Genomic DNA, 17962 nt, shown 5'->3' with positions numbered 1-17962 from the left:
CCCTTGTTTGGTGGCAACTGCCATTTCCAGACATTTTATGTTCACATTAGGTTCATTTGTCTTCTACTGATGTTTTATTGTTTCAGTTTTGTAATTGAGATGTTACTTGTCACTCGTATGATGCTGTGGACGGGCCCACAACATCAATGCCCATTTTGATTATAGTCTCAAACTGGTGTGGGTTGGTTCACTGGCACAGGTTGCCTTATCTGCTGCAAAGGAGTCTAGCAGTGTCCCAGAATCCCAGAACAGCTGAGGTTGGCAGGGACCTCTAGGGATCATCCAGTGCAGCCCCTGCTCCAGCAGGGACACCCAGAGCAGGGGCACAGGGCGGCATCCAGGTGGGTTGGAAGATCTCCAGAGAAGGAGCCTCCACAACCTCTCTGGGCAGCCTGTGCCAGGGCTCTGGCACCCTCACAGCAAAGCAGCTCTTCCTCACATGGAGATGGGACTCCCTGTGTCGCATCATTTTGCTCAATTCCAGATGAGGCCGAGACACCCAGATACACATGCAATTCCCTCCCTCCTAGATATGTGGGAACAATCTCCATTGCATCCTGGTGGTGCTACGGAGCGTTGAACCGGAGCAAAGGATTTTTCATGTTCGCTTCCTAGAAACTGCTGGGGAGGAAGATAGATAATTCATGGTCAGGAAATGCATGAAATGATCTGGAGGGGCTTTCCAAAAGGCAGAACAATGCGCTGAGTGGTTGGGGGGTTACCCACGAGCACTCACAACTCCAGAATTTCCCTGTTTGGATGGATGAGGACCATTCTCACGGCTTCTCGAGATACCCGTCTTTTAAAAAGCCACTTTGGAGAAGTTTTTCTATTGTTTCAGTCTTAGACATTTCCAGATGTTCAGCTCAGCTTTCCGTAATTCCCGGCTCGCTCAGCGAGGAGGGATCTCCCGGAGTAAAGAGCAATTGGCCAATGGGGTCTAAATGCACCAGGGGGAACAGCACAGGAGACCCCAATTCTGGCACGTCAACACCACCTCCAGCAGCCTTAACAGCTCTCGTGAGGTGGATTTTGGATACGTCTGTGCGTATGCCTGCCATTTTTATAAAAATTACACTCTCTTACGAGCAGGTCTTGCTGCCAGCCAAGGTTTTGGGCAAGGAGAGAAGCTGCCCCGCGCAGGGAGCGGAGCAGGGAAGCGCAGAGGGAGCCGCTCCGGAGAAGCAGGACAAACAGACCTGTCCCTTGGCCAAAAAGCCCACGCTGGCCCTCCTGGGCACTGCTGTGTGTAGCAGAATGCTCTGGAGCTCATTGCCCCGTTTATTTACCCAGTGGAATTACTTACATTAGGCCTACGGTCATCGAACCTTGCTTGTTTTGAAAAGCTGGGTTTTACGCGCTTAATGTAAAAATCAATGCTCCCATGAGATCAATAGGGACTATTTAGCTCTCAGCTATTTTGGGATATGAGATGCCATTCCAGCTCAGCTTTCTGCTGTTCCTAATGGTATTTTGAAAGGTTTTTCTTCTGCTTTACAGCTACATGAGCTGTAAAACTCCTCGAAGTAATGCTTGCTTTGCACTAAATAGCACCACTTGCTGAACGTGCTAATATTGAATAAACGTGGCTGTGGGAGCAAGCTCCTGTGTCTGTGAAAATGTGACATTTCTGTGTCCAGCTCTTTCCTGTAACACCAGGAAAACAACAGGAGGGCATTTGGGGTGCTTCGTCTGGCAGCTCAGGTAACAGTGCTGCAAAGTTAAATGCGAGTTCTTTATGGAGCAGTGGGTTGGATTCTGGATGTCTTTGTGATCATTTCAGTATTTTTTTTTAAACTGCAGTTTGTTAGATGCAGTAATATCCAATTGGAGGGGTATTTTAACACTGTGTTTCCACACTGGGATGCGTGCCCCCTGTTTTGTAAATATTCCCTGTTATTTAGACTATGTGTGCGCTTTCAACCAAGTGAGGCAGCCTCTGCAACCAGCGAGTTGGCCAAATTTGTGCTTTGGTGAGTGATACTGCAAGGCAGGCGAAGGGCAAGGAGCAGGGAGAACCTCTCCATGGTCCCTCCTCCTCAGCAGCGCCTCAGAGCAGCGACACAAACACCTCTTTTGCAAATAGGAGATGCTGCCTCGCTCCTGCATAGCCGGGGTCTCCTCTGCAGTAAGTTTTGGGTGAAAACACGGCAGTTTTAAGGTCTGCGCTGGCAAACTGAACCTCCCTGTGCTCGTCCAGCCTCAACAAAGATGCGTGTTTGCAGCTCCTGTCCCTCCTGCGCTGACGTCCCCTGCGGTGGCTGTCCCTTGCCTTCTCACTTCCCTCCTTTCTCTCCTTCTCTGTAGGCACCGATATTCTTTACATCGGCCCCGTGAAAGGTGAGCTCCACCTCAGTAGGACTCCTGTGCTCTGTCCCTTTCCTTGGTCGTGCCTTTAGCTCCTTTTCCTGCTCCTCTCAAACTCTTCACTTCCACAATCTTTCAGCCACCAGGGATCGCTGGTAAGTGGGTCCAGGGCTGCGGAGCCGCGGCGGGGAAGCGCCGGCCGCCCAAATTCCGCGCCACGGAGGCCTGGATTTCTTCCCGTGGATTCGGGCTGAAATGACTTTTCCATCAGTTTTGCTCTTCAAGAAGAGCTGAGCGAGAGGAAGAGAGAGAGAGGCAGCTTTTCATGGGAAAACAAGCAGTGCTTGTTCCCTAACCGTGGAAAAAAAAAAACCCCAAGAATGGAATCAGGAGGGTTTTCATGTGTTTGTTGAATTGGCTTTGTGCTGAGCACATGCGGTCTGGCCCTGAGCTAACGCGGAGCTTCTATCCCTCTCTCTGCTAGGAAACATCTACTCGAGCCCGGGGCTGTACAGCAAGACCATGACACCGACCTACGACTCGCACGACGGCAGCCCCCTCTCGCCCACCTCGGCCTGGTTCGGGGACAGCGCCCTGTCCGAGGGCAACCCGGGCATCCTGGCCGTGAGCCAGCCCGTCACGTCCCCGGAGTCCTTAGCCAAAATGTACAAGCCACAAGCGCTGCTCGATAAAGCCAAAATCAACCAAGGGTGAGTTCTGGGTTTGTTTTTCTTCTTTTTTCTTTTCCTCTTTTTTTTTCTAATCTTTCGTTTAACGCGCGGTTTTAAATTGCATTCTTGCAAGAGCCGTTTCGACTCAGCTAGGGCTTTTTTATGTGTGTTACCCCTTGTTGACAATTTCAATTTGCAGATGGCTGGATTCATCCAGGTCCCTCATGGAGCAGGAGGTGAAAGAAAATGAGGCTTTGCTGCTCCGGTTCAAATACTACAGCTTTTTCGACCTGAATCCAAAGGTAGGGAGCTATTTATTTGACTCGCACCTCGCAGGCCAACGTTGCAAACAAAAGCAACCTGTGTCTCTAGCAGCAGTTTGTGCTCACACGGCCCCAGATTGCTCGAAGAGCGGTCGCGTGTGCATCGAGCCCTGGCTGCACAGGCTGAAGTTTAGCCCTCGTGTTGCCCCAAGGAGCTTTTCAGTCTCAAAACATGTGGAGGGAAAGGGATTAAGGGGTTGCACACCTTCTACGTGTGTGTGGAGGCTGCAGGACGTTGGGCCTTGCCGTGAGGCTGCGTTTGTCACCGCCGGGTCTCTGTGCCGCAGTACGACGCCATCAGGATCAACCAGCTCTACGAGCAGTCCAAGTGGGCCATCCTGCTGGAGGAGATCGAGTGCACGGAGGAAGAAATGATGATGTTTGCGGCGTTGCAGGTAGGGGACAGCCCCAGACAGCTTTGTAACTAGCTTGGTCGCAGCTTTTCAGGCTCCTCTAGTGCTGATACTGATGCACATACTGACTTTAGTGGGCTGTAAATGGTATTTTATAGACCTCATCTTGTCTTCGGTGGGGAGCTCGGACTTCATGTGTGGGTCGAAATTGGACTGTTTCCTGTTCCCTGGTACTCACTTGAGCTTATTAGGTAGTCTAAATATTTGCTGCTTCTTCTCATGAAAAGGAATTTAGCTTGCTTTTACCAAACATGTTTATGTCTCTCTCAACTCCTAGTTTTGCCCTTTTTAAAGAATCCCAGTAAGTACATTAGGTTACTGAACTGTGAGTTTCTGGCATGCTGCCCCCAGAGCAGCTGGTGATAATCTGTGGGTTTCCCAGAACCATTTATGTATCTCTTTTATGAAATACTCTGTGTGATTTGGCCCAAGTAGCATACCTGCCATTGAGTCCTGTGAGACGGATGGCAGCCCCTTTCCTACGTGTGCTCTGGCATTGAGGGCCCTCGGGGCAAAAGGAGCAAAACCAGGACTCAATTCACCTCTCCAGTCAGTCCAGAGGAGGTGGAACGTGGGACTTACTGTGCAGTTAATGGTACCCAGGGCAGTGTTTCACGCTGCCTTTCGGGTCCGGGGCAACTCGGGGTCTCTAGCACCCGGAGAAGCAGCAGGAAGCGTCCCGCGCTCACGGAGGCCGTTCCTCGCGTTCCTTCTTTCAGTACCACATCAACAAGCTGTCCATCATGTCGTCGGAAAACCACCTGAACAACAGCGACAAGGAGGTGGACGAGGTGGACGCGGCGCTTTCGGATCTCGAGATTACTTTGGAAGGTGGCAAAACCTCCACGATCCTGGTAGGGCTCCGGGCAGGTGATGCTGTTCTTGACTCGCTCCCCCTTCCTTGGGCTTCCTCTAGCGAAGCAGGAACAATGACCTCAAACTGAACAGGGGAATTTTTCCAGGTCTCCAACCATTTTTGTTTCCTTCCTCTCCCTTTTTTTGAATTTCTGCTGTTACAGCACGAGGGGGTTGCCCGCAACCCCACAGAGCAATACCGAGTAAGGTTTTTAGACACAAATAATATTTTTATAAAACGGGGTGGTATTTTCAGAAATACTCAAGAAGAATTTGGGTTGGAAGGGACCTCAGGCAGTGGCTGCTCCAGCCAGTGCTCCGAGCGGGGCCCGCGGCGGAGCTGGAGCCCTGCTCTGAGCCCAGATATACAGTAAAAGGCTCTTGACCAAGGGCACGTGTTCACATGGGCTTCACGTGAGCTGCAGCCTCTGGGACTGCTTCTCTTTTCACAGGGAATTTAGCACAAGTTGCTCTGCCCTCTGTAAGCCTTAGCCAACCCAACTGGAAAACTGTTGGATCGGGATCCTGCTCAACGGAGCCGTCGTGCTGGTGAACGAGTGGAAAACCCAGATCAACTCCGTTTGGTGCCTGTTCTCCCTAGTGACTTTCAGAAATCCAGAGTTCTTCACACCTGTGTTTCTCTTCCACTGCTTTCTAATTCATGACAAAGCTTTACGGGACCTGAAACAGCTGCAGGGACATTCAGAAATAACCTATGAATAACATAGCCTTATGAAACTCTATTTTTATCCAAGTGGATTTTCTCCCTGAGTGGCCTGTGACTGTATTTCAGAGGGTTTCTTTATTCTGATATGTTTTTTTTAAGACTAGTCTTCCCTCTTTAAAATTGTAAGGCCTCAAATTTGCACTGTGGAAAAAGGACTAAGTATGTTGAGGCTTGGCACGTAGCTTCCATCCAGAGCAGCCTTTCCAGCCCGCGTAGTTTTGCATATTTATGCCATCTCTGAGTTTCACTTTTATGTTATGATCCTTTTAAAGCATAAAAACCTTGAAATTTTGCAATCTTAATTTTCCCTCACTTCGTGTAACTTTTTCAGTGTTTATGGAGGCTCTTTTGAAGTTAACATCTGTGCTTTTCTGTCCCTAACCGCAGCCACGTTTTACACTATTAACCTGTGCCGCTCCTGCTTGTGCTGTGCAGGGAATAGCGTTGCTTAGGCACAATATAAATAGTGAGATGTTTTCATAGACAAGAGCAGCTTTTCTTGCAAAATGGATTTGAAGCCCAATACTAAGTCCCTGCCAAATGAGAATGAAGAACACAATGATTCATCAAAAAAAAAAAAAATTCCTCTTCTGTATCAGTTGCTAACAGTGGCCATTTCCAGAGCCATTCAAGTAATTGAATATGGATAATGGGCAATTACTGGATTGTTTGTCTAGATTTTGATTTTTTTTTCCCCCTGTGGTATCTATAAACAGAGTTGGTCCTTGCAGGGTGAAAGGAAACGGACTTGCTGCTGAAAACTGTTGCAGCAATGTTTGTTTTCTGGGTGATTCAGAAACCCTGTAGCCCAATCAGGGGAGTTGGAAAGGCCCTCCTGGGTGTTTTGTTCATCCAAGATACACAGGTATGTTAAGCAAAACTCAAGATGAAAAAAATGGAAAAAAAAAATGCCATTGCAAACGCCCAGAAAGCCATTGCAGCACCTTCTGTGGGGGCTGAAACAGCATCGTTTTCACTTGTTTGGGTTTTCACTTGCTTGGAGCATAAGGAGAAGTCAGTGGAAGAGAAACGTTCCCGTGCAAACACGAGCCAATGTGTGACCGTGAGTGGCACCAGGGGGAACTGGCTCCACGCAGCCAAGAGCCTTAAAAAAGAAAGAAAGAAAGAAAAACTATTGGCTTCTTGTTTCAGGAGGGCACTTGTGTGCGATAGGGTTGCTCTGCTTCCTCCCTCTGTGCAACAGCTCGTACGTTCCTAGAGCGGTTTTATGACCTGTGAATCCCTGACGTTTGTCAGTGAAGCCCTTCCCAGATTTCCTGCCCTGGAGAAATTCCCTGTGAGCGGTTGCGTGTCCCTAACGGACTGAATCACTTCCCACCCACCCCAGCAGCGGCTCCGGGGCTGGCGGATGAATGAACGGGATCATCTTTATTTGCAGGGTGACATCACTTCCATTCCTGAACTTGCTGACTACATTAAAGTATTCAAGTGAGTACTGATGGGAAGAGGTGCGTGTGAAGCTGGTAAGGGCAGTGAATAATTGATAGGAATACCCCTTAATGCCCTTTTTTATTATTATTTTACTTCCTCACCCGGCGTTTGGCACAGTCACTGAATATTTAACTGAATATAATAGGAAAACACTCCAGAACATCTCACTGGATACGGCCCTGCAGTTGTTGGTTCTTCAGATATCAGGTCCCGGGTGTTTTCCCGGTATTCCCAGCCTGGGCACGTGGCACATACACGTTTCCCCGTGGCCACCAGCACATGCCAAGAGGTTGCCATAACACAGATAGTGCCGGTAAATTAGTGGAACTATCCTAAAATTAGGGGTGCATCTCACAGCTAGAAAACCTCACTCACTTCTGGTCTGAAGGAGGCAAATGAATTATAAGTAACAGGGTTATTTATTTAAATAACAGGTCTAAGTGTTCTCGCCAAATGAAGCAGGTTTAAGTTGACTGTCCTGCTCTTCCATCACACTTAGGATTTTTCTTTTTAATTTCTTTTTAACTTGGATGATGGTAAATGGAAACTGGGAACAGCAGCGTCTGGACTTTGAGTAATATTTTGGCAGTCACGACTGTCCTTTTGCAATTTAATGCCTGCTGCATTAGGGTTATGATGAAAGTTCTGGAAACTGTAAATAAACCTCAATGAGATTGCGCAGAAAGGTATAGGAAGGGAAGAAAAGCAGCGACAGCAAAATAGCTCTGTAACAAGCCTTTATTTTATAATTGTTTGGTTCTGGAGCCAGAACCTGCTACTTGTGTTCTGAAAAATTCTTTCTCCATCTTGTAATGTGCATTAATAAGGTTAGTGCAACCCGCCGCGTCCGGCCGGGCTCGCGGGCTGTTGGAGTTGTTGCCACGAAGTTCCAGGGCTGGAGTCTGTGCCAGGCACCCGAGTGGGTGGTTTTCCCCTTAAAAAACAAACAGCCGAACAGAAAGACTCCTTGGCTTTGATGTGCTCTGTTTGGCGATACAATTAGGCACAGCTCAGGAAGCTAATTACTCCCAAATTGGAGATGCAGTTGCTGGGGAGGGTGGATGCGGCAGAGAGAGGATCTGCCGGCGCCGCTTCCCTCCTCTCCCCGTGTTGTGCGGAGCCTTCCCGGACACCCCAGCTGCACTTTGGATAAACCCACAACAAGAAACCTTCAACTCGCTGCTTCTCGGCCGGGGCTTCCCGTCTCCTGCCTTGCTGCAACCAGCCCGTTTTCTTCCCAGCTGAAATGCTGCATCTGCTTCATTTGAAGTGGCCAGCACCTTCCAGCCACATTTGCTGCAGCTTGAGGCTGGGGGAACGACATCCTGGGGAGGGTTTTTTTGCCTTTTTTATGACCTGAGCCACAGTGGGAAGCCAGGTCCTTGCAAGCTGCTGACAAGGGCTCCGGCTCCAGCTCCGGCTGCTTCCACAGCAGCGGCTGTGGCTGCTCCCCGAACACGAGGGGCTCTTCCCTTCACCAAGAGGAAAGTTTGGTATCGAAATTGGTTCCTCCAGCTGGGGCCAGGCTGTATAGGGAAGTTGGCCTGGATCTGGATGTGCCTCTTGCATTTTTCCATCGCGCTTAGTCGTAGCCCTGCCTGCAATTTAAAGGAGCCCCAGGAAGCTCCGGGCAAACCTATGGAGCAAAGCGTAGAAGGAAAAGGTGGAAAAACCGGCGTTGGCTGGAGGTTGAACACTTCAACGGGGCAGTTTTGGAAGGGAAATTGCGGCTGTGAACTCAGCAGTCGCCCCTCTCAAGAGCTCCCCTCCTTTGGGACGAGGGAAAACAGGGAGAGCGGAAGAACCCGCGAGCCCGGCAGAGTGGGAGCGACGGGAGCCCCTCAAGATGGGATTTGAGCGAGGATTAGGAATTCGGGCTGTGAGAAGCTCCGAAACTCGCGGCTCCCTGTGGCCAACCCGTCATAGTGGGGTCCCGGTGCCCGGGTCGGCCCTGCGCCTGCTCCGGGCTGGGCTTGGGAAGGACCCGACTCTTTTCCGAGTATCTTGGGGACAGGCTGTTTGCTTTCAGAGCCAGAACAAATTGGCTGTAGCCTGAAATGACAGGCGAAAAAGGAAGAGTTTGGGTGGCTGATGAAAACTTCCATTTTTATAACACAGTTCTCCAGTCTCCCCTTGCCCCCTGCCTCAAATTTAACAGGACCTTTAGTGGGACCCCTGTCCCTGCAGGGCACCCAGGACGGAGAAGTCCCCGTGTGCAGTCACAGCTCAGGTTCTGGACCTGGCCTTGCTGCAGCAAAGGGACCAGCCCAAGAGACACCAACGGGTTGTTGGGCCCCCGGGCATGGGCTGTCCATGGGCCTTGCCTTGTGGTCACTAACACCAGATTTTCCATGGCCAAACCCATTTCCCGGTGCAGAATCCGCAGCGTGAGGGCACAGCAGCTCCCTTGAGGAGCCCGGCTGCCTCCCAGCATCCCTTAACCTAACCCGTCACCCGGAGACCTGCAGCTCCCACGTAGTAACCGTCACCTTCGTCACCCTGTCTGCAGGCCCAAGAAGCTGACGCTGAAGGGCTACAAGCCCTATTGGTGCACCTTCAAAGATACCTCCATTTCCTGCTATAAAAGCAAGGAAGAATCCAATGGGACCCCTGCGCACCAGATGAATTTAAGAGGTAAGTGAAGGCTGAGCCCTGCGGCGTTTCGTTCCAGCGAGCAGCCCGCCGCTGTCGTGGTTCTTCCACTGATTTAGCTTCTTAGCACTGCAGGCAGCATCCTAGGGTTGAACAGCAGGGTTTGAAGGAGAAGGGAAGATGGTGACCGGGGTTACAAGCGTGGGCTGCAGTCCTGCTTCTAGGAGGAATGCGTGGCCCATAGCGGATGGAAATGCCCTGGAAAGCCAATGGAAGTGCCAATGGAAGTACCTGTGGCAGTGCCAATGGAAAGCTCCCCCGCAGCACGGTTGCCCAGAGGGCTTGTGGTGATGCCAGGCTGTGGGTTCGGTGATTCCTCCCACTCGTGCCCGCTCTGAGCGCTGGCGGTGGCCCCGGCCGGGGCGCAGAGCGGTGCCCGCCGAGCGCAGCGGTAGTTTTGGTGCTGCTCGGGCACGGGGTGTTCAGCATTCCTGCCGCTGCTGCCCTTTCTTATGTCAAGGGAAACATTCCTGCTCCGAGAGCCCCTTTTTTTTTCTTTCCACGGAGGCAGGAGCAGCCGCGGTGCCAAGAGAGTTCCAGCTGCAGCCGCCGCGCGGCCTGGAGTCGCCTCCGATACCTTTTTGGGAGCTGCCGGCGTGTGGGCTGTGACGGCACTTGGGAAGCATCCCGGGGCCGCGCGGGAGCGGAGCCCGGGCTGACGAGGAGCCTCCAGCCCCCCGGGTCGGCCCAGCTGCCCGGGATCCTGCCCAGAGCCGCGGCCGAGGGAGGGGAGAAGCGGGAACCGGGATGTGGGAGGGACGCAGCTTTGGCTTCGCTGCTTCCACTCCCGTCTTGCTTCTCCCCCTTTTTCCTTTCCCTTGGAGAAAGAGATGTCCGTAGTATTTTCTTCCCTGCATCATGGAGCATTTGTCCTGCCAGATGTGGGGCAAGACCTTTGCAGCAGCGAGATGCTGCTGGACACCGCTGCTGGAGTGCCGGCTTTTCCCTTTATTTCCTTTTTAAAGTGTACGTCTTCGCACGCGTGTTAAACATTGGCCCCCTCATTGCAGGGTGTGAAGTTACCCCTGATGTGAACATCTCTGGTCAGAAGTTTAACATCAAACTCCTGATCCCAGTGGCAGAGGGGATGAATGAGATCTGGCTTCGCTGTGATAACGTAAGTCTGTCCCTTACGCGGCCGCCCGCTTTCCTTTTGCCCCTCTTCTGTCCCATCCTGCGCGGGCCGGGACTCGCACGCGAGCGCGTGTGCCAGGCCGGGCTCCCCACGGCTGCTCCTCGCCCTTGGTTTCTCCCCACGGTTCATTCTCCTTCCCGTGCGGCTCCGTGACGGCTCCGTGACGGATCCATGCCATTCCATGTGCAGGAGAGGCAGTACGCCAACTGGATGGCGGCGTGCCGGCTCGCCTCCAAGGGCAAGACCATGGCCGACAGCTCCTACAGCCTGGAGGTGCAGAACATCCTGTCCTTCCTCAAGATGCAGCACCTGAACCCCGACCCGCAGCTCATCCCGGAGCAGATCACGACCGACATCAATCCCGAGTGCCTGGTGTCTCCTCGCTACCTGAAGAAGTACAAGAACAAGCAGGTCGGTGCTGGCGGCGCTGCCGGGCCCTCGGCACCGCGGGTCGGTACCGCCGGGAGCCCCCCTTCCACCCTGGCTGCTGCCGAGGTCGTGTCTCCGGACGGGATGTGCACAGCGAAGCGTGGACAGTTGTCCGCGGTGGGGATGGAACAAGCCCTGACTTGGGTTCTGCTTCATAGGCTCAGGGAGAGCCCAGGCAGTGGGGCCCAATTAGATGAAATACCTTTCTGGAGCTCTTTTCCATCGCTCCTGCTGCTCAAGTCTAAGAGCAGGCGGTGACGAGATGCAGTCAGTGCTCAGCACCGGGATTAGAACCACGGATGTGCACAGAGCTCACCCCCGAATCCGCAGGAGCAGAGTAGCTGCTGGCGCTGCCTTAGACTTGGCTGTAACATGTTTTGCATATTTCTCTCTTTGCTCTTTCACTGCTTCGAAATGCCAGGCCTCAAAAACGCTGCTTCGTTTTGAATTCCTGCGGCTCGTGCTTGAATCCCCCACTGTATCCGCGCGGTGCATGACAGAGCTGCACTGTTGTGCGGCCCTCCCGCCGGCCCCGCGCTCGGGCACGGCGGCGGCGGGGACCGCGGCGCTGCCCGCGGCCACTCGGTCACTGAGCCCGAGAGGAGCAGCCCTTGGGCCGCGCACGAGCCCTCCAAACCCAGAAGGCTGCGGCTCAGAGAAGCAGGAAAAACATAACGTGTTATTGGCACGGCACGACGATTTCCTGGCAGGGCAGTTAGATTTTATATAGCCCTTATTATTCTTCTGAATAAGCCTTTATATCCACTTGGAGGGAGGAGAGGCTACATCGATATCCAGGTGTAACACACAGAGCGCCTTCTAGGCCTGTCCTCGGGGAGATGGAGGCCCCTGGAAAAACGCTAGTGTGCAGAACCGGGGCGTGCAGCATCCTCGGCAGAAACGCAGCGGCCGTGGAACCGCGGACACGGAGCGGCGCCCGTGACGGGGCGGCCGGGAGGGACCGGGAATGCCAGGAATGCAGGCCGGAAAGCCACCGGCCGAGGAGGAGGAGGAGGAGGAGGAGGAAGAGCAGCCCTGCGCACGGGGGTTGCTGCCGCCGCGGCCGGAGCGCTCCGTCCCGCCACGTGTCGGTGCTCAGTTCCTCCTCCTCCCGCCGGCCTGCTGAGAACTGAGTGATTTACTATGGGGCTGAGTATTTTTAAGGACTTAGGTGTACTGGATTTTTTTCTCTACGCTATCATTGCAGGAGGATAGGGCTGGGAGATCCATTTTGGGACGTGGCAAGTCATAAATGCAAAAAAAAAAACAAAATCAGCCTCCCGTTTGCGGTGGCCACACGTGAGCCCTGGCCCGGCCGGGCGGCCTCGGGCCGCTCCGCACGGCGACCTGCGTCCCGGGAGAGCCCCGGGGCGAGCGCGGCCTCCGGCAGAGCATCCCGGTGCCACACGTGGGAGCAGCTGCTCTGCTGGAGGCCTCTCCTGTGCCAAGGAGGAACCCTGAGTCTGCAGAAACGGGGGGAAAAGAGCCGCCTGGCACAGAGAGGCTGTGGAGGCTCCTTCTCTGGAGATTTTCCAACCCACCTGGATGCCGCCCTGTGCCCCGTGCCCTGGGTGTCCCTGCTGGAGCAGGGGCTGGACTGGATGATCCCTAGAGGTCCCTGCCAACCTCAACCTGTGACAAGGGTGAGGACAGGAACTGGCCCCTGATGCTGCAGTTTCTCCCTTCCCTGTGGCCGCTGCCGGGCTCAAAGCCGCCGTTCCAGGAATTTGGCCCCACGGGACCCGGCGCCGTTCCGGCAGGGCCGGCTCTGTGCTCGCTCCTGCCCTCTTCCCGCCTGCCTTCCCTCTGGCTGCTTTTCCGCCTCAGAAATTGTGCATGGTTTTTGCTTGACCTTTGATTTGCAGATAATTTACACTTTTTCTTTGCTTTGTTGCCATATTTCTGATCGCTTTTTTTTTTTCTTTCTGCCTCCTTTTCTTTTTTTTGCGCATTGCCATCTACAGCCAGGCTATGTAAGAGACTTGGTAAGTGACAGCAACGATGAAAATTAAGATTAAAAAAAAATAACATAGTTGTAACTTCAAATAGACTAGAACACCCTTGGTTTTGAAAGTAGTAATTAAAGAGTATGAAAACGTGCTGAGAAACCTGGGCCCCTGTTGTTTTTCCTATTGCTCCACAGTGATTCCTGATGCAAAGCCCCTCACTAGGACTCTCATAGTAGAAATTTACCCCGGTGGATTAACTAGAGGAGCCTGAATCCCCGGTGCCTGCAGGTCGATGTTTGCTTTTACACGTGTCGGGGTGCCCAGTAAAAGCAGCTCCGTGTCCCCGCTCACCCGCTGGGTACCGGTGGCAGCCGTGGCCCCGTCCGTGAGCGGTGCCCGATGACACACGAGCTGTAAATCACCTACCTTGTTAACAACCTCCTGACCCGCACAGTTCCCCGGGTGCTCCCAGCCGCTTCCCGCTCGCGCGTTCGTCCCGTGTCCGGTTGTCCCGTGTCCGTCTGAGGGCTCGCGGAGCGGCGGCGGCGGCGCCTCAGGCTGGTGTCTCCTCACACGCAGATCACGGCGCGGATCCTGGAGGCCCACCAGAACGTGGCGCAGATGAGTCTCATCGAAGCCAAGATGCGATTTATTCAAGCTTGGCAGTCGCTGCCAGAATTCGGCATCACGCATTTCATTGCAAGGTCAGTGGGTCTGCGCACCACCAGGCGGTATTTCATGGATAAATATCAAGAGTGTGTTTATTATTCTGAGTTTTCCAGAGATGGCTGTAGTTAGGGATCACATACTTGGGCTACACTTGCTGCCAGTGACTTGTCAGAGCAGTACAAACCTGTCACTTCAGGCAGAGATTTCCACATAGAGCTTAGGAAATGCAAATGCAAAACACATCCAGGGACCTGTCCTTAGCCCCAGGATAACAAGTTGCACTGGAACTGAAATTAAAGAGTATTAATCACCTTGTATCATGTTTTATAAGTTAATTCAGTTGCTGAATTTAAAATATTTTGATCTCTGCCCAAGGCTTGCTTTTGTTCCAAACCCTGGACGCAGTCCTGTGCCACGTGCTCTAGGTGACCCTGCGTGTGCAGGGGGTTGGACTAGGTGACCTCGAGAGGTCCCTTCCAACCTTGAGCATTCTGTGATTCTGTGATTCATCCCCATATTTAGGTTCCAGGGAGGCAAGAAGGAGGAGCTGATCGGAATCGCCTACAACCGGCTGATCCGCATGGACGCGAGCACGGGCGACGCCGTCAAGACGTGGCGCTTCAGCAACATGAAGCAGTGGAACGTCAACTGGGAGATCAAAATGGTGAGCGGCCCGCGGGGCCTTCTGCGCCCACCCCATTCCCTGGGGGTCGGTGCATGAAAAAGAAGCCGCTCTTGCTTTCACAAACTGTCTTGGTTTTGAGCTGACTTTGCTAAGTCGGCTTTTGAAAAGACCGTTTGTTTTGCTGCCGTTTTCAGAGCAGATCCAGTTTTGGTTTTCAAGGGCAGTTCTACTTGTGCAGGGAGGGTGAGTCAGGAGCCTTCAGACAGGGGGGTGGGTTGGTTTTGACCACTGCAAAGCCCAGGGATGACAGTGAAAACGCTGCGTTGCCCAGGCCTGCTTCGAGGGGGCAGGCAGATGGCTCAGGCCAAATAACCCTGTGGTGTTTTAAAGTTTTTACCTCTTCTGCTGGAGGTGGCTCTAGTAGGACAATCTTCTGCATCAAGGTGAAATAATTTCTGTTCCTCCACCTTCCGCCCTCCTCTAAGGTCTAGCAGAGCTTGTCCTAACTTCTGCTGGAGTTCAGTCTGAGCCTAAAAACAGAAACAAACAGGGTTTTTCTTTACCTGAGCCACACAGATGCTTAATGCATCACAGATTTTTCCAGTCCATATGAACACCCACAGAAAGGGAGCCAAAAAAAAAAAAAAAATCAAATTTTTGTTAAAATTCAGACCCGACCCAGTTCTTACTAATGGCATAAATGTACTTAGTCTTTCTACATGGAAGGGCAGCTCAGACTTTGTGTAACTACTGAGAAGTGGTACCAGGCTCCACGATGGGCTTTTGCCCAACTGTTGCGAGCGGCTGCAGCCCCCTTTTGTTGTCCTTCTCAGGGCAAGACCTGATGAAAATTCCCAGCCACGGTTGTGATCCTCGCAGGCTGTTCTCACACGTGTGGGGCTTGATGAGACCCCCTGCTCAACCCCCCTTGCCTCAGAGCGTTTGTTCTGTCCCATTCTGCAAACCCCGATATCCCAAGTGCTCAGTTCAGATACTTGGGAATTCCGCAGCTTCCCGGGCTGCAGAGCTCAGTGCTGGGGTACGGGCAAAATAACAGGCATCAAGAAATGGATTGTTTATTTAGTCACTGCAAAAAGAGTTCCCCCCGTGCAAATAAAGAAACCAAGTTCTACTGCAGAACTTCATGTGACAAAACCAGAACACACTTGCTGGGAAAATGGGTCACCTGGAAGCCAATCCCAGCCCGTCACAATTCTCTGTCTGGTCTCTGGTCCTCTTTGAGCACAGGAAATACAAACGTCTGCTGGCATGGGAGAGGTGCAGACACAGGCTGCAGGTACCCCGGGGCCCAGGAGAATTGTTCCTCCCCAGCAATAAAAGGTATTTCTGTACCTCAATTACCTCTGCACCAGGATGCACACGGCTGTTTGGACAGGGCGAAGGGTGTCTTCTTCAGTGGAGGAGGAGGAGGCCGGGAGGAAGAGCGTGGGTCGCTGTGGCCTGTTCTGGCGGGCGCAGGGGGCTGACGCGGCGTTTCTGCTCCCCAGGTAACGGTGGAGTTCGCGGACGACGTCCGGGTGTCCTTCATCTGCACGGAGGTGGATTGCAAGGTGGTTCACGAGTTCATCGGGGGCTACATCTTCCTGTCGACACGAGCGAAGGATCAGAACGAGAGCCTAGATGAAGAGATGTTCTACAAACTCACCAGTGGTTGGGTGTGAGTTCCACGTACTGTAAACTGAGAGGAAACCCCATGGCCATATTAATATTTAACTTTAAGAAGCTGTTATTTGAAATATGCTGCTTAATAAAGTAAGCTTGAAATGTATCTTTTTTATCATGAAAATTTTTGCATTACCAGACCAGTTAATCTGTGTGCACTAATGAGCACTTCTGTTAATTTGCTATAACAAGACAGTATCTGGGCCAGGTGGCTCTGCCTGTAGCCCTTAGATACAAACTGCAATGGGCAGATCAGCATAAGATGTGACTGACCTAAACCAGCCAAATTTCCAAGAGAACTCTAAGCCATCTTCTTTAAAAGCCATCCAGGGCTTAAGCTATATGAAGTCTATTTATCATGTTTAATGCATGAGTGTTTTATTTCCTTTTGTGTTGTTTTTATTCTGTAAATTTGACCTCCTGTTTTGAAGTTGTGCCCTCCCTAAGTAGCATTTTGATCTTTACTTTCACACTACGTGCACCAGGACTGCTACAGGTGCCTGACATTATTTTGAAGATAGTTGCGTGTGGCCTTAAAAACAACCTTCTGGTAGTCTGTCTGTTATAGCTTGGTTTGTTTGTTAACTTCCCTTTTGATAATCATTTATATTGTCTTTTGTTTTTTTTTTTTTTAATTTTTACACCATATTGTATTATGACACTTTTAGTATTCACCAGCATAGTCACTGTTCTGCCTATGATATGCAAACTTTTTTCATTTCAATATGAAGTAAAGGTCTATGAAGTATAGGTTTTGTGTAACTAATGTAAAAACACAAATTTTATAAAATTGTACAGTTTTTTTAACTAGTCTCACAAGCCAGCTAGAATATTGCATAGATCTGGTGTATCAGCATTAACTATAGCATGCTTGTAAGGGATAAGGGGAGCCACCTGAAAACTGAATCCCCCCATTTCAGCCCCATGTTTTTATCTAAATTAAGTTTGGCTTCGGAGCTGTGCCACGACACCCAGTCAGTGATTCACGGGGCCAGGACCTCCCCGCATCTGACACCGGTGCAGAGTTAACGCTAACGGTGAGGGCTCTTCCACCCCACCTAGGAGTGATCAGTGTTGCCTTCTGGTAGTCTGCGGTTTCAAGACTATGTATAAATGCATTTTATTTTAAATAAAAGTAAAATCTTTTATTTAAGGCGCAGTTTCAAGGCTGGTTCTTGTGCTCTGAGCGCGCTGCAGCAGAGCCCCGCGCAGCCCCTGGTGCAGCCCCGGGCCAAGCTTGCAAAGTAAAACCCCAAAACAGCAAAACCCAGCACAGGGCAGGAGAAACCCCAGCCAGGAGCCGACTGCTGGAAAAATATGTACAAGTACCTGAGGGGAGCGTGTAGGGAGGATGGGGCCAAACTCTTTCTGGTGGAGACCGGTGACAGGACAAGGGGTAACGGGGACAAGTTGAAACCCAGGAGGTTCCATCTCCATGTGAGGAAGAGCTTCTTTGCTGTGCGGGTGCCAGAGCCCTGGCACAGGCTGCCCAGAGAGGCTGTGGAGGCTCCTTCTCTGGAGATCTTCCAACCCGCCTGGATGCCGCCCTGTGCCTCTGCTCTGGGTGTCCCTGCTGGAGCAGGGGTTGGACTGGATGATCCCTAGAGGTCCCTGCCAACCTCAACCATGCTGTGGGGAGGAAAGAAAAAAAAAAAAAAAAAAAAAAAACCTCCTTCCATGATCAGTTTGTAGCCATGTAATTGTTCACTCAACCTTCCCCTCACCTGCAGGTTTGTGTCTCATCTTTGCCCCTCCTGGGCTCTCCTGCTCTTGCTCCACCACCCCAGCACATCCCAGCTGAACAAGCCGCGTGTCTCACTCTGCTCCTGCTCCTGGGAGCACCTCCCTTTGCCGTGGAGGTGGCCAGGCCACCGCAACCCCCTTAGGCATCAGCCTGAACACGGCCTCACAGCGCGGTCCCTGCACCTGACATTGCTCAGGGCTGCTTGTGTGGCTGCCCCTCCTGATTTGGCATCTTTTTGGCTGATTATTGAGGCCTCCTCCAGGGTAGAAAATTTCCCAAAGCTTTGGAAAACTGACCCTGCACACGCATTTTTCCATAAACACCACCC

At 51.9% G+C, this 17962-nt stretch overlaps 1 protein-coding gene across 4 annotated transcripts in view; it reads left to right on the top strand.

Annotated features, from left to right (window-relative positions):
* FERMT2 (FERM domain containing kindlin 2) overlaps positions 1 to 16517 on the top strand; it is a 48408-nt gene extending 31891 nt beyond the window's left edge. Inside the window, exons 4-16 of one of the 4 annotated variants that reach the window (XM_088538956.1) lie at positions 2308 to 2340; positions 2792 to 3017; positions 3178 to 3280; positions 3589 to 3696; positions 4434 to 4568; positions 6696 to 6745; positions 9258 to 9382; positions 10411 to 10517; positions 10725 to 10946; positions 12929 to 12949; positions 13493 to 13617; positions 14105 to 14246; positions 15716 to 16517. In XM_088538956.1, coding sequence (XP_088395082.1) covers positions 2308 to 2340; positions 2792 to 3017; positions 3178 to 3280; positions 3589 to 3696; positions 4434 to 4568; positions 6696 to 6745; positions 9258 to 9382; positions 10411 to 10517; positions 10725 to 10946; positions 12929 to 12949; positions 13493 to 13617; positions 14105 to 14246; positions 15716 to 15889 — 1571 coding nt within the window. In that variant the 3' untranslated portion in view covers positions 15890 to 16517. The remainder of the gene's footprint in view (positions 1 to 2307; positions 2341 to 2791; positions 3018 to 3177; positions 3281 to 3588; positions 3697 to 4433; positions 4569 to 6695; positions 6746 to 9257; positions 9383 to 10410; positions 10518 to 10724; positions 10947 to 12928; positions 12950 to 13492; positions 13618 to 14104; positions 14247 to 15715) is intronic. The other 3 variants (XM_088538966.1, XM_088538959.1, XM_088538970.1) reach the window with 3 other exon arrangements.
* Positions 16518 to 17962: the final 1445 nt, after the last annotated feature.

The sequence above is a fragment of the Tinamus guttatus genome, unplaced genomic scaffold, assembly GCF_059628265.1.
Source record: "Tinamus guttatus ecotype Peru unplaced genomic scaffold, ASM5962826v1 Tinamus_guttatus_pri_ptg000048l, whole genome shotgun sequence".
Taxonomy (NCBI): domain Eukaryota; kingdom Metazoa; phylum Chordata; class Aves; order Tinamiformes; family Tinamidae; genus Tinamus; species Tinamus guttatus.
This window is presented reverse-complemented; position numbering and strand designations above follow the sequence as displayed.